The sequence below is a fragment of the Castor canadensis genome, chromosome 11 (assembly GCF_047511655.1).
Source record: "Castor canadensis chromosome 11, mCasCan1.hap1v2, whole genome shotgun sequence".
Lineage (NCBI taxonomy): Eukaryota > Metazoa > Chordata > Mammalia > Rodentia > Castoridae > Castor > Castor canadensis.
The window spans coordinates 24,403,074-24,416,137 of record NC_133396.1 but is presented as its reverse complement, the minus strand read 5'-3'; the positions used below and the strand labels follow the sequence as shown (position 1 = coordinate 24,416,137).

General features: G+C 52.5%; 1 protein-coding gene across 11 annotated transcripts in view; it reads left to right on the top strand.

Moving 5' to 3' along the window:
• Arhgap23 (Rho GTPase activating protein 23) overlaps nt 1-13,064 on the top strand; it is an 88,618-nt gene that overhangs the window by 59,059 nt on the left and 16,495 nt on the right. For all 11 annotated transcript variants that reach the window (XM_020159188.2, XM_074045912.1, XM_020159189.2 and 8 more), the window contains 9 exons: nt 111-428; nt 1,573-1,634; nt 1,868-1,998; nt 2,857-2,978; nt 3,335-3,490; nt 6,907-6,985; nt 9,868-9,941; nt 10,175-10,264; nt 10,879-11,004. In XM_020159188.2, coding sequence (XP_020014777.2) covers nt 111-428; nt 1,573-1,634; nt 1,868-1,998; nt 2,857-2,978; nt 3,335-3,490; nt 6,907-6,985; nt 9,868-9,941; nt 10,175-10,264; nt 10,879-11,004 — 1,158 coding nt within the window. The remainder of the gene's footprint in view (nt 1-110; nt 429-1,572; nt 1,635-1,867; nt 1,999-2,856; nt 2,979-3,334; nt 3,491-6,906; nt 6,986-9,867; nt 9,942-10,174; nt 10,265-10,878; nt 11,005-13,064) is intronic.

Genomic DNA, 13,064 nt, shown 5'->3' with positions numbered 1-13,064 from the left:
TTTCCACTGTTGTCCACGGCCTGCTGATCTTGGTCCTCTGACTCAGGGACTGGGGGCAGGCCTGGCTCTCACCACTGCTCCATCTCTCCCCCACCTGTGTCTCCCTGCAGAAAGCGGGCAGCGGCCTGCGCCAGTGGAAGCGGGTGTACGCCGCGCTGCGGGCGCGCTCGCTCTCCCTGAGCAAGGAGCGGCGGGAGCCCGGGCCGGCGGCGGCGGGGGCTGCGGCGGCCGGCGCAGGTGAGGACGAGGCGGCGCCCGTCTGCATCGGCTCCTGCCTGGTGGACATCTCCTACAGCGAGACCAAGAGGAGGCACGTGTTCCGGCTGACCACCGCTGACTTCTGTGAATATCTCTTTCAGGCTGAGGACCGGGATGACATGCTGGACTGGATCAGAGCGATCCGGGAGAACAGCAGGGCCGAGGGCGAGGTGAGGCCCAGGCCAGTGCACCAGCCGGACCTTGAGGGCAGGGCAGGGTGCCTCGTAGCTGTTGTGAACCCAGGTAGCCACTCTGAGCCTCACTCCCTCTCCTAGAAAATGGGGCTAGTGAGAGTCTCCCTTGAGATTCTACCTGGGTTTGGGTGTGAGGAAAAGTGCAGAAACAGTGGCTCCTAGAGCACCTGGTGCCCTCTGGGTTCAGTGACTGGCAGGAACAATAACAATTCTAGTGATGATAGTAATTACTATTATTGTGGGCCCTGGCTCGAAGAGATTACCTCCAGGCCAATGGTAGCCTCTGTGGAGCAGGTGGGTTCTAGATTGAGGTGCCCCTGCTCAGACTGCACCAGGGCTGGCCCCAATGCAGGAGGTGAACAGTGACCTTGGGAGAAGGCCAGAGGCTTGGCCTTTGGCATTAGGGGTTGAGTGGAGCACTTTGGAAGGGTTTGGGGACAGAATTGAAAAAGATGGTAGCCCTCCTGGGAGTCAGAGCCACACTCTAGGGCTTTTGTGCCTGCACAAAGGTGCCTTGCCACATGCATGGAGTTAGGTAGGGTCCTGGGCTTGAAGGCTGGTCACTACCTATAGGGTAATGTGACTGGGCTCCATCCAGGTGGGAACCTGCCTGGCTGTGGAAGAGAGGCCACAGCCCTCTCGCTGAGGACAAGTCCTCTTGCTGACCCGGCCCTGCCCTCCTCAGGACAGCATCTTTCCTCACTGAAGGCTGAGAAGCACCTGGAATCTAGGGCCCTTGCTCTGAAGGCCTGATTATTGCTATCCCCAGCAGGGCCTGGTCAGGGAGTCCTGAGACACCTTCATTATTGCAGTATCTCCCCCTCATGCCTGCTGGGACTGTAATAAGTGCTGTGTGCAACCTCCAACTTGCAGGTTGCTTTTGTAGTTTATTGCTGAGGTGACTGAGGCTCAGACAAGCTAAGTGGCTTACCCAAGGTCACACAATGGTGAGGGGAGTCCAGGAGTCCAGCTCTGGCTTTTCTCACTCCAGGGTCTGTGCTCTCCACCTGGCAGATGGAGGAGAGGGGAGGGGAAGCCAAAGCTGGGGTCAGTGAAAAGCTGTGGGGGGGGCGGGCCGTGGGCACTGATGTGGCTACTCTCTCCTCCCCTCCTGTTCCAGGACCCCGGCTGTGCCAACCAAGCTCTGATCAGCAAGAAGCTTAATGATTACCGCAAAGTGAGGTGAGGCCCAGACCTCAGAGCACCTTGCAATGGTGGGGTTGGGGGCTCCAGGCTGCAGTGGTCATCCTCGCCCACCTCCAGCCTGCGGCAGGGCCATGGAGGGTTTCCAGTCTCCAGAGGCATGGGAAGATTGCCTCAGGATGGAGGGGAGGTCCTAAGGGGTGGGAAACCAGGAGGGGTAGCACATTGAGCCAGCCCAGTTGAAGACCCCCTCCTCTCCTTTTCCCTCACAGCCATAGCTCTGGGCCCAAAGCTGATTCCTCCCCAAAAGGCTCTCGGGGCCTGGGAGGCCTCAAGTCTGAGTTCCTCAAGCAGAGTGCAGCCCGTGGTCTCAGGACTCAAGACCCACCAGCAGGGAGCAAGGGTAGGAGGGTGGCTGTGGGATGGGTGGCATGCTCTGTGCGTGTGGCTGTGTGCTAAGGGTGTTACTTGGAGTGTCTGCCCACACGTGAGCGTGTAAGGGTCCAAAGACCCAGGGTTTCAGGGCTGGAAGGGTCTGGATTGCTCTCTACATCCTTACTGAGTGACCCTGCAGTCCCTGCTCACGCCCCTTGAGGGTGAGAGGCACACCCTCTCTGGAGGCAGCCTCATCCCTCTTTGTATACTTGTGTTTATTATAAAGCTCCTTCTTAATCCCAGCTTGGGAGGCAGAGACAGGAAGATCATGGTTGGAGGCCAGCCTGGGCAAAAGTTAGCCAGACCCTATGTCAAAAACAAGTCTGGCATAGTGGCACATGCCTGTAATATCAGCTACTTGGGAGTGGGAAATAGGAGGATTGTAGTCTGAGACTGGCCCAGGCAAAAGCACAAGACCCTATCTGAAAAGCAAACTAAAGCAAAAAGGTCTGGGGTGCAGCTCAAGTGATAGAGCACTTACCTGTCCACCTACCAAGCTTGAGGCCCTGAGTTCAAACCCCAGTATTGCCAAAAAGAGAAAAGAAAATAAAACTCTTCCTTTGGTCATATCAGAATCTGTGGTTTATGCTCTCACCTTGCAGTTTGGACCTTGGGGCCACACAGCAGTCGTTATGTGACCCTGAGCTCTTCCTGTGGGGTAGGCATCTCATCCCTCCTGGGCTGTAATTTCCCATCCCCCTCAGCATCCTGGTTGCTTCTCTAGTGAAGTCCCTTTATATTCCAATGTGTGTGAGTGTGACAAGTGTGGGTGACCCTCCTGGACTCCCCTAGCTCACCCCGACTCTTCCTGCCTCTCCCACTCCAGATGACAATGCTGTTGCCCCCAGAACCCCCTGGGGCATCAATATCATCAAGAAAAACAAAAAGGTCCCCCCCAGGGCATTTGGGGTCCGACTGGAGGAGTGTCAGCCCGCCATAGAGAACCAGGTGGGTCCCTACCATGCTCCAGAGCAGCCGAGCAGGAGCGGCTGGGGCAAGGAGGCCAGAGCTGCAGGAAATGTGAAGCCAGCCCTGTGTCTTTTACAGACATAGCTGAGGGACATCCCAGAAAAGAGGGAACCCTGCCCCTCAGTCCTCCAGAGGGCATAGCCAAGCTGAGGTCCAGCCCTGCTCCTTCTTGGTCCATGACAAGGCACGGCCCTCAGACTGGAGGCAGCAAGAGGCTCTGTCCCCCGCATTGGGTTTCTGGCAGCAGCTCTGGGCTTCGTGCTGCCCTCATGTTGGCCTCTCCACCTGCTCTCGTAGTACCCACCCTAACCCCTCTGCCCCACCCATGTTCTCAGCGTGTCCCCCTGATCGTGGCTGCCTGCTGTCGCATCGTAGAGGCACGGGGGCTGGAGTGCACCGGCATTTACCGGGTGCCCGGCAACAATGCAGTGGTGTCCAGCCTGCAGGAGCAGCTCAACCGCGGGCCCGGTGACATCAACCTGCAGGATGAGGTGGGTGCAGCTGGGCTTTGTGGGAGGGGACAAAGTGGCATGTGTGAGCGCTTTGCTGAGAGAGTTCCATGATGGCCAGCGTGCCGAGATGGCAGGAAGGGACCTGCCCATGCAACTCACTCCAGGTGGGCACCTCCCCAAGGCTGAGTCCACACAAACATGGTCCTGGCCTGGGAGTACCAAGGCAGAGGCTTGCAAATGGCTTTCTTGTATGAGCCTTGAGAATGGCAGGTGTTCACTCACAGCCAGTGAAAGCGAGGTACGGTGTCCCAGGTAGAGGGAAGGTTTGGCAACGGCATAGACTCTGAATGTTTGCCAGGAATTAACAAACTTTCTGGGTAGAGGGCCAGCTAGCAAACAGGTGAGACTTTGGTTTGCTCTGTTGCAGACCCTCCTCCTCCTAACTCCCCTTTCTCTTCGTCATCCTAGTCCTGTTTGCAGTCTGTTAACAGTGTAAAAGCTGTATTTAGTGTAAGAGGCATACAAAAACAGACTGGTGGCTGGATTTTGTGTGCAGGTGAAAGTTTGCAGACCCTGGCTTAAAAGGAGGAGGAACATGCCATGTTCTCTAGAAGGGCTGGTCACAGATGGCTGCAGCATGCGGAGAGAGATGCTGAAAGAGATGAGACCAGCTTGGAAAGGGAGCTGATAATCACACTTAGGAGTTTGTAGCAGGGCAAGCAGTTCTCAGATGGTGTTCCTGAGAGTCCTAGGGCTCCCAGAGGCTGTGGGAGGTGACAGGTCAGGACCTCCTGTCCTTGCCAGAACTAGAGCCATCCTGCCTTGCTCTGCCTGTCATGTTGGGTTTTGATGTTTGATTTTACTTGACTGAAGGGGCTTTGATGAGGGTTTAAGAAGACCATGGATCTGGACAGTGAAGTGCCATGAGTCACACACACTCTTCATGTCCTTGGGAAATGGGGAGAGAAGACAAGTAGGAGTAACATCATGGACAAGAGGAAAGGGTTGCCGTGGAGCCCAGTGTGTGTGAGAAGAGGGGAAGGAGCTGAGGGCTGAGGACATTCCCATTCCCAGAGGCCACGTCCCTGAAGGATGCAAAGTAGGACAGCGCAGGTTGGGGAAGGGGGGGTGATGGCTTTGTCCAAAACCAGGGAAGGTTTTTTTTTTTCAGCACTGAGGTTTGAATTCAGGGCCTCATGCTTGCAAGGCAAGTGCTCTACCTTTTTTTTTTTTTTTTTTTTGGTGATGGCTTTTTTTGAGATAGGGTCTTGTTAACTAGGGCTGGCTTCAAACCATCATCCTCCTGATCTTTGCCTCCTGAGTAGCTAGGATTACAGGCATGAGCCACCAGTGCCTGGCTCCAGAGAAGGGTTTGAGGGTTAGGCAGAGAATGGATGCATGTTCTCCAGGCTCGGAAGGGGAGAGGGTGAGGCCCAGGGAACAGAAGACTTGTAATAGCTTCATTGAAGCCTGTGGACAGTAGGGAGCATTCAGTGGTTTTTAAACTGAGAAGGCATAGCTGAAAAGTGTGTGAGAAGAATGATGCTCTAGCTTAGCCTGGAGGGGAGACACTCCTGTTGTGCTGGAGGCCCTGAGGGTGGAGAAGAGCAAGTCGAAGAGCTGGCTGTGAAGAGAGTGAGTGAGGAACGAGGCACAGGAAGAGCAGTAGTTTTGGCTGAAGGCAGGGTACCCACTCCGGCAGATGACAGACGTGAGGAATAGGGCAGCTTTAGGAGAGTTTGAAGTGGGGATGAGTCAAGTCATGGCCTCATTGGATTTGGGGTGATGATAAGTCACCTATGTAGGGTGACAGCATCCTCAGAGCCTAGACTGAGTGGACTAGAGAGTAACCTGGGATCATGCAAGGGCCTGATTGAGGGAGCTGTTACCTGGGGAGAGGATGGGCAGCAAGCAGTCTAGGACCAGCCTGACGTGGGGCAGCAGAGGGATGCTTAGGAGGCTGGGGGGTGGGGAGCAGACACTGTCACACAGGAGGAGGCCAGAAGGATTGGCCAAAGTCTTAGGGTGGGCAGTTGGGAGATGAAAAGTTGGTCCCTCAGGGCAAGGACCTCAAGGGGAGAGGTGGGCAAGGAGGCAACTGGTTTTGCAGTGGAGGACACTGGATCACCTTAGCCAGAGAGAAGAGCGACCAAAGCTAGAAGGACAACTGGCCTGAGCCAGGTCCAGAGTGGGGTGTGCCGGGTGCATTGGGTGTGCTGTCTGGTCATAGGCATCTCTCACGTCATTTGCTATGGGGTGTGTTGAAAGTCAGCGCTGTATGTTGAGCCTGTGGGGAGTGTGTTGTTTGTGGGATTGTCTGGCATTAAGCTGCAGGTCTGTTGTGACGAGTGTGCATATTGTTTGGCTGTGTCTCTTTGTTGAGGGTTTTCGGTTGCTTTCTGGGCAGATCACAGCTGTTCCAAGCAGGTTGGTTGATCATTCCCGATTTTGCGGTGCAGTGTAATGGTGCCCCCTTGTGGACAAAAGGGGCAGTGACCCTGCTATTCATTCATTCTTCTATTCAACCATTTAGACCAGGATTTTTTCAATTTCATACAATTGACATTTTGGGCAAAATAATTATGAGTTGGCAGAGGTGTGTGTGTGGGGAGGGTTGTCATTTGCATTGGAGGAAATTTATTGACATTCCTGGTTCTATCAACTGATGTGAGTGACACTCCTCTACCTCCTTCTCCTCCCCCGCCAGCTGTGGAAACCAAAGTAGTTCCAGAAACTGCCAAATGCAAAAAATCACCCACCCCCATTGATACCATGTAAGTGGCAGGCTAACTGCCCAGGATGGGTGATAGGAATGTAGCTAGGAATGAGGCAGATGAATTCCTGCCCCTCACAGAGCACACAGTCCCACGGGAGAGAAGGACAAACAAGGAAACAAAGGCATGAGTAATGACCAATGGGGCAAATGCCATGGAAGAAACGAGGTCAGGTTGTAGTGACAGTGACAGGGCAGCGGCCATAGTGGCTGCTTTGGCTGTGCCAGCAAGGTAGGACAAGCCAGTCATGTGAAGGGCAATGGAGGAGAGGTCCAGCAGAGGAAGTAGTTTATGCAAAGGGCCTGAGACATGGAGGAGCCAGGCATGCGAATGTTGTACCATGAGCGCTTAGACTTTGGGTAGGGAGGGGAGTCTGAGGATGACTCAGGCAGGAGCCTGACTTGCAGGTCCAGTGGAGGTGCTGAGGACAAGCTCATGGGAGGTGGCTCCTGCTCACTTCTGTCCTCCACAGTGCCTGGCCCAATGGATGCCCCTGGTACTTTCTGTGATGGGCAAGTGTTGGGGTCCCATAGACTGGCTGGGGCAGAGAGGGGCTGGGCCAGGTCCAAAGATTGGACTGGTGTAGAGACCTGGCCAATCGCAGACTTGGAGGTGTAGGGGTTCAGGCACCTACACCTTGGGGTGGCCTCCCTGTGTGCTGACATACTTGTACTTCCCCAGCGCTGGCAAGACCTCAATGTAATCAGCAGCCTGCTCAAGTCCTTCTTCCGAAAACTGCCTGAGCCCCTCTTCACTGATGGTGAGTAAGAAGCGGGAGTGGGAGGTGGGAGCAGGAACACCAGTCTGCGCTGCACCTGGCCACTTTCTTATTTGGGTTGTCGGCTTTAGTTTTGTTTTTGTTTTTTTTAGTACTGGGGATTGAACTCAGGGCCTTGCACTTGCTAGGCAGGTGCGTGGGCCATGCCCCCAGCCCTGTTTTGTTTGGTTTTTTTGTTTGTTTGTTTTTTAGACTAAACATTTTTTTAGTGGGATTGGGATTTGAACTCATGGCTTTGCTCTGCAAATCAGGTGCTCTACTGCTTGAGACACACCTCCAGTCCTGTATGTTCTGCCAAAGTAATAATAATATAAAAATAATAGTAATATAAAAAATTAAACATTGAGCTGATACAGATGTGAATCCAGTTAGAAGCAGAGGTCCCTATCACCTTACACTGTCATAGCTACTTTCTGAGCATGCACTATGCACCAAGTACTTCTTCCTACAACAGCTCCCTAAGGGTGGGGGCTGCTATCACTCCTTCACAGATGAGAAAATGGCTCAGAGAAGTGAGGAAACTTGCCCAAGGTCACACAGTTGTATGTAACAGAGCCAAGATTCTTCCCCAGAGCTCAGTTCTTGACCTTGTGCTGAGCTGCTTAATAATTTGTTGTGTTTCCTTCCTGACCCTCATAGCATGAGAAAGACACCTATGCATACAGTGGCTTTGAGTTGGGAGTGTTCAGTGGTGTGCTGGTAAATGTTTAACATCTGGATCTCCAGGAAGGTGGGCGGGGGGGAAGCCTGGATTCATAGCATTTTCCAATTTGCATGGTGTAAAAACTCCCACTGTGGCCTATTTCAAGCCACCCACATGATGTCATCAACATGGGATTGGGAAGAGATGCACAGTTCCCTCTCAGGAGCTGGTATGAGTGAGCTGCAGCACGCCACTGTTAATTTGTTCTGAACAGAAGCAGCGTTGTGATTTTGACACTCATTCGTGTCACCACAGTGAGCTCTACTTCATTCTTCTTTTAAATCAACCACATAGGAGTGCACAGCCTGATCAGACTGTAATTTCTCTAATCACTCCTCTACTGATGGGTGTTTAGATTGACTTCAAATATTTGCTCTTACAAACCCTGCTGCGATGGCTGTCTTGGAGCCGCCCTGCACGCCTGGGTCTGTGCTCTCTGGAGCTTAGAGGTAAATTGCAGGGTCCGTAGACTGCTGAACACCTTTGAGAGCTAATGTCACACTGCATGCTGAGAAGGAGGCTCTAGCACACACTCCCCTAACAGCATGGGATGTTGCTTACCTTCTATTTTTATTTTCTTTGTGGTACTGGGGATCAAACCTGGGACCTTGCACAGACTAATGTGATTAATGTTTTAAACTTTTGACAATCAATAGGGGAAATGGCATCTCATTATTTTCATTTTTCATTTCCCCCCTGTCACTAGGGAGATTAAATCTCTTTGCATTTGTTTTGGACATTTTGTTTTTTGTTTTTTTTTTTCTTTTGGCAGTATTGGGGTTATATTCAGGGCCTTTGCTTGCTAGGCAGGCACTCTACTACTTGAACCACTCTATCAGCCCAAAAGATTTTACCTATATTTACTTTGATGTGCGTTTTTTTTTTTGGTAGTACTGGTGAGTTGAATTCATGGCCTCATCCTTTCTAGGCAGGTACTGTACCACTTGAACCATGTCCCCGACTATTTCTTGGGTTTTTGAAGCAAGGACTTGCTATATAGCCCAAGCTGGCCTCAAACTTGAGATCCTCCTGCTTCAGCCTCCTGAGCATTGGGACTATAGGCATTCCCTACCACACCCAGCTCTTTGCATTAATTTATTGCCTTTTCTATTTCCTCAGCAATAACTTGTTGATACTATGTGCCCATTTTTCTGTTGGTGTTGATTTGCAGGAACAAATTATTTATATACTGTAGATAATAATCCTTTGTTGGTCTTTGCAAATATTTGCTCTGGTCTGTCATTTTAACTTTTTAGTTTCAAAACTGAAGGGCTGGCGAAGTGGCTCAAGCGGTAGAGCACCTGCCTAGCAAATGTGAGACCCTGAGTTCAAACCCTAGTACTGCCTCCCACACCAAAAATAAAAACTCAAACTGTGAGATCCTGTCTCAAAAAACAAAACAAAACAAACAAACAAAAAACAGGCGCTGGTGACTCACGCCTGTAATCCTAGCTACTCAGGAGGCAGAGATCAGGAGAATCATGGATCAAAGCAGCCCTGGCAAATAGTTCTTGAGACCCTATCTCAAAAAAACCCATCACAAAACAGGGCTGGTGGAGTGGCTTAGGTGGTGGAGCACCTAACTAGCAAGTTTGAGGCCCTGACTTCAAGCCCCAGTGCTGCCAAAAAAAAAAAAAATCTTACTTGTCCTTGTGGATATTCTTACCTGGATGAATTTTATTTTTTGGTGCTGGGGGTGGATCCCACCACCTTGTGCAAGTTAAACACATCTCTGCCACGGAGCCTCCCCAACCCCAGAAGGACATCAGAGCAGCCTCATTACCGTCCATTTTAAGGCTCCCTGTAGACTTCTGTGGGAACTTCAGGAGTTAGAGGACTATCAAAAGCCCCTCCCTGTGCTTTTTCCTGACCTGTTGAGCCACTGGGTCCTTGTCCTGGAGACTGGGGCAGGGACCCTTTTCCAGTATCAATCTGCAGCTCAGGCCTTGCTTCTTCCTATGTGAAGACCACAGGCCGCCCAAGTCAGGTGCACCCCTGAGCAGCTGTGGTAGGTTTGGCCACAGAAACTAAAGGCCTTGCAGCCCCCAAACTGGGCTGGTGTGGGCACAGAGTACTGCTGTCCTGGCAGGGCTCTGCGCCGCCCCACCGAGAGTGGGAAGGGGCTGCCTCCCACCTCTGAGAAACCCTCGCTGTGTTCTAGACAAATACAATGACTTCATTGAGGCCAATCGCATTGAAGACTCCAGGGAGCGGATGAAGACGCTGCGGAAGCTGGTGAGGAAAAGGGGTGCTTAAGGGCAGAAGAGGGTGGATGGCATTAGGCCCGGAGCCCAGTGCCAGTTCCCCCAACAACCTTGGAGAAGCCCTCCTCCCCTCAAAAACTGTAGGCCTCAGTTTCTCAATCTATAAAGTAAGAAGGGCTCCCAGAGGTGTGGCAGAGGGGCATGGCAACGGTGGGGTGGGAGAGGCCGTCACGGTCTGGACCCTGCCTTTTCTTGCCCACCCAGATCCGGGATCTCCCAGGACACTACTATGAAACGCTCAAATTCCTTGTGGGTCATCTCAAGACCATTGCTGACCACTCAGAGAAGAACAAGGTGAGTGGGGCTCCTGCATGGGATCTGGGGAAGGAAGCAAAAGACTCAATGGGGACCTGCCCTCCTCCCAGAGCCATCCTATCCCTGTGCCACCCACTGTGTGCCGGCCATTTACTGAGTTGTTGAGGGTCACCTGAAGGCAGATGGCCACAGTCTGTGTGTGATTGGAGATCTGTCCTCCGGTCTCGCTCAAAACCCTTGCATTGTGTTTTCCTAATCAAACCACCTACATCTTTTAGTTCTGCAGTGGAGAAAATGAGGGAAGTGATAGGATTTCCTATCTAAAATATCCTTGGAACTTCCATATGTCTCCCACATCAGCCCCCTCGTCCCCCGTCCCCTCTCCAGCGTGAACCACTCTGCTATCCTGAACAGGTGTGCAGGTTGGGCACTGTACGTGGTTGCCAAGCCTGGGGAGGAGACAGATGGAAATCTGGCCTGTGCTCTATTTACCAAGCATCTCCATGCCCATACAAGATGTCCAGCTCCTACTCTAGGGACAGCTCAGGATGAGGTCAGGGATGGAGGTCTCAGGAGCCTGGAATGAGGGAGAACCAGGAGGTGATGGTCAGCGCTCATAGTGCTGACCCTGGCCTGCTTCCTCCCCTACCCAGATGGAGCCCCGGAACCTGGCCCTTGTCTTCGGGCCAACACTGGTGAGAACATCTGAGGACAACATGACAGACATGGTGACCCACATGCCTGACCGCTACAAAATTGTGGAGACACTGATCCAGCACGTAAGCACCTGTTGTGTGCGTGGATGTCACCAGACACCCTGGACCCCCATGCTCCTCCTGTTCGGCCGGGGTTGGCCTGCTCAGGGCAGTACTTGGCATCTGAAGAGAATGCTGCTGGGGTGGCATGGGCTCTTCAGCTGCGATAGGCCACATTTTCAGGCAAAAAAGAAACCCTAGGATGTCAGATCCTTGGCAGAGGAACCAGGAGGCCCCCCAAGCTTCCAAGATTTACATGAGTCTCAGGGAGGAGAGGTAGAGGAGGCGCCGCTAGCGGGAGGGGGGAAGTAGTGAATGCAGAAGTCCTTCAGAAGGCAGCCTCAGGAGAGGTGTCTGGAAGAGAGGCACACAGGTGCAGAGGTCTCACCTGGGTGTCAGGAGGCTTTACCACTTTCCCCATAGCCCCAATCGGTTCTGGAGTAATGTGGGGCAGATGGAGCAGGGCACAAGGCAGGATTCTACACTGCCGCCCACGTCTAGGACTGATTCTCCTCTCTTCTGGCTCCCTGGAGAGGCCAAGAACCCCGAGCTCCTGCAGATTCTTGCTGGCCAGCAGAGGGCACAGGAGGCCTCAGTCTTCCAGAGTCAAACCCAAAGACAGCGCTGCCCCTTGTGGGGACTTTGGGATGGTTTGATAAATCATCAGAGTTCCTGTTTCCAAATCCTGTTGCAATACAACCACAAGGGTTGACTAGAGACCCTCCAGATTGGCAGCTGGTCTGAGGAAGCGAGCAGCAGCCTCCACCTTACAGATGCTTTACCCGAGAAAAGTCAGATCCTATTCCTCCATTTTAAAGATGAGGAAACTGGGCTCAGAGAAGCGCTGACTCGTTCAAAGTCACACAGCCCCAGGTTTTTAATCCAGTTCTGTCTGCCTAGAGTCCGTCTGGCCACGGGAAGGAGCATGGGGACCACTCCAGGGCTATAGGGGAGATGAGGCCATTGCATATTGCTGGAATCCTGATGAGCTCTTGGCTGAGTTTAGGTTCCCAAGTACTGGGAGTCCTAGAGTCTCCTATGAGTGTGTGCTGTGGGGGTCAGCAGTGGGGAAGAAAGGGTGCCTGGCACCCTGGCTGGGGGAGAAGCCACTGGAAGCTGAGGCCTGTGGTCAGCTGAAATGTCAGGAACAGCAGGGAGAAAGGAGGCCCAAAGCTACTCTTTCCCAGACTCCCAGAAGGGCATCCTTTCCTACAAGGCAGTGGTAGGGAGCATATCTGTCTCAGCATCTAGCCTAGTGCCTGGCACATAGTGAGCTCTTGGTGTTCATTGAGTGAGTGAGTGAACTGCTAATTGAGACTATGTCAGACTGGGCTTTTCCACTCTGAGATCCACTCGTGAAAACCTGCTGAGTCCATAACCACCATTCTCTGCCTCCTTGGCATGTGAACATCAGTAGCCCTAGATGATGGTCAAGGAAATGAGCCACCCCTCCACAGCCCTTGAGCCTGCCCACCCAAGGGTGGGGGAGCTGCCTGGCCCAGGGGCTATGAGCAGGAGCTGGATAGCCAGGCAGGGATTAGACTGCAGAGACTGAGCCTGGCCATCTGTGACTGCTGGAGTTAGTGGGTAACATTACTCTTCCTGGGACTTTCAACTTTTGCCTGGATCTCTTGTCATCAGAGAAGCCTAGGGCATCTGAGTATCCAGACCAAACCTCATGCAGTAAAGATGGTATGGACAGAGGTGGGATAAGGAGCTCAGGCTCACACAGCAAGGCAGTGGCCGAGTGGAGATGAACCCCAGACCCAAATGTTCACTCTCCCAGCAGAAGTCACTGATCAGCCCATCCCTGTTTGCCAAGTCAGCTGGAACACAAAGGCCACCACCTCAAGGCAATTAGTCACTTACTACTCATCAAACATGTGACATTGATGTTTCCCAGTCTTAGCACTAATGACCTCAAGAGACAGACGCTTGCTTTCTTTGCTATTTTTATTAGCATACATTAATAGTACAAGGGGTTCATTGTGACAATGCCATAGAATTTTTTTGAACTGAGGACCTGTCCTTGTTAGGTAGGCACTCTGCCACTTGAGCCACACCTTCAACCCAGATGCTTTTTT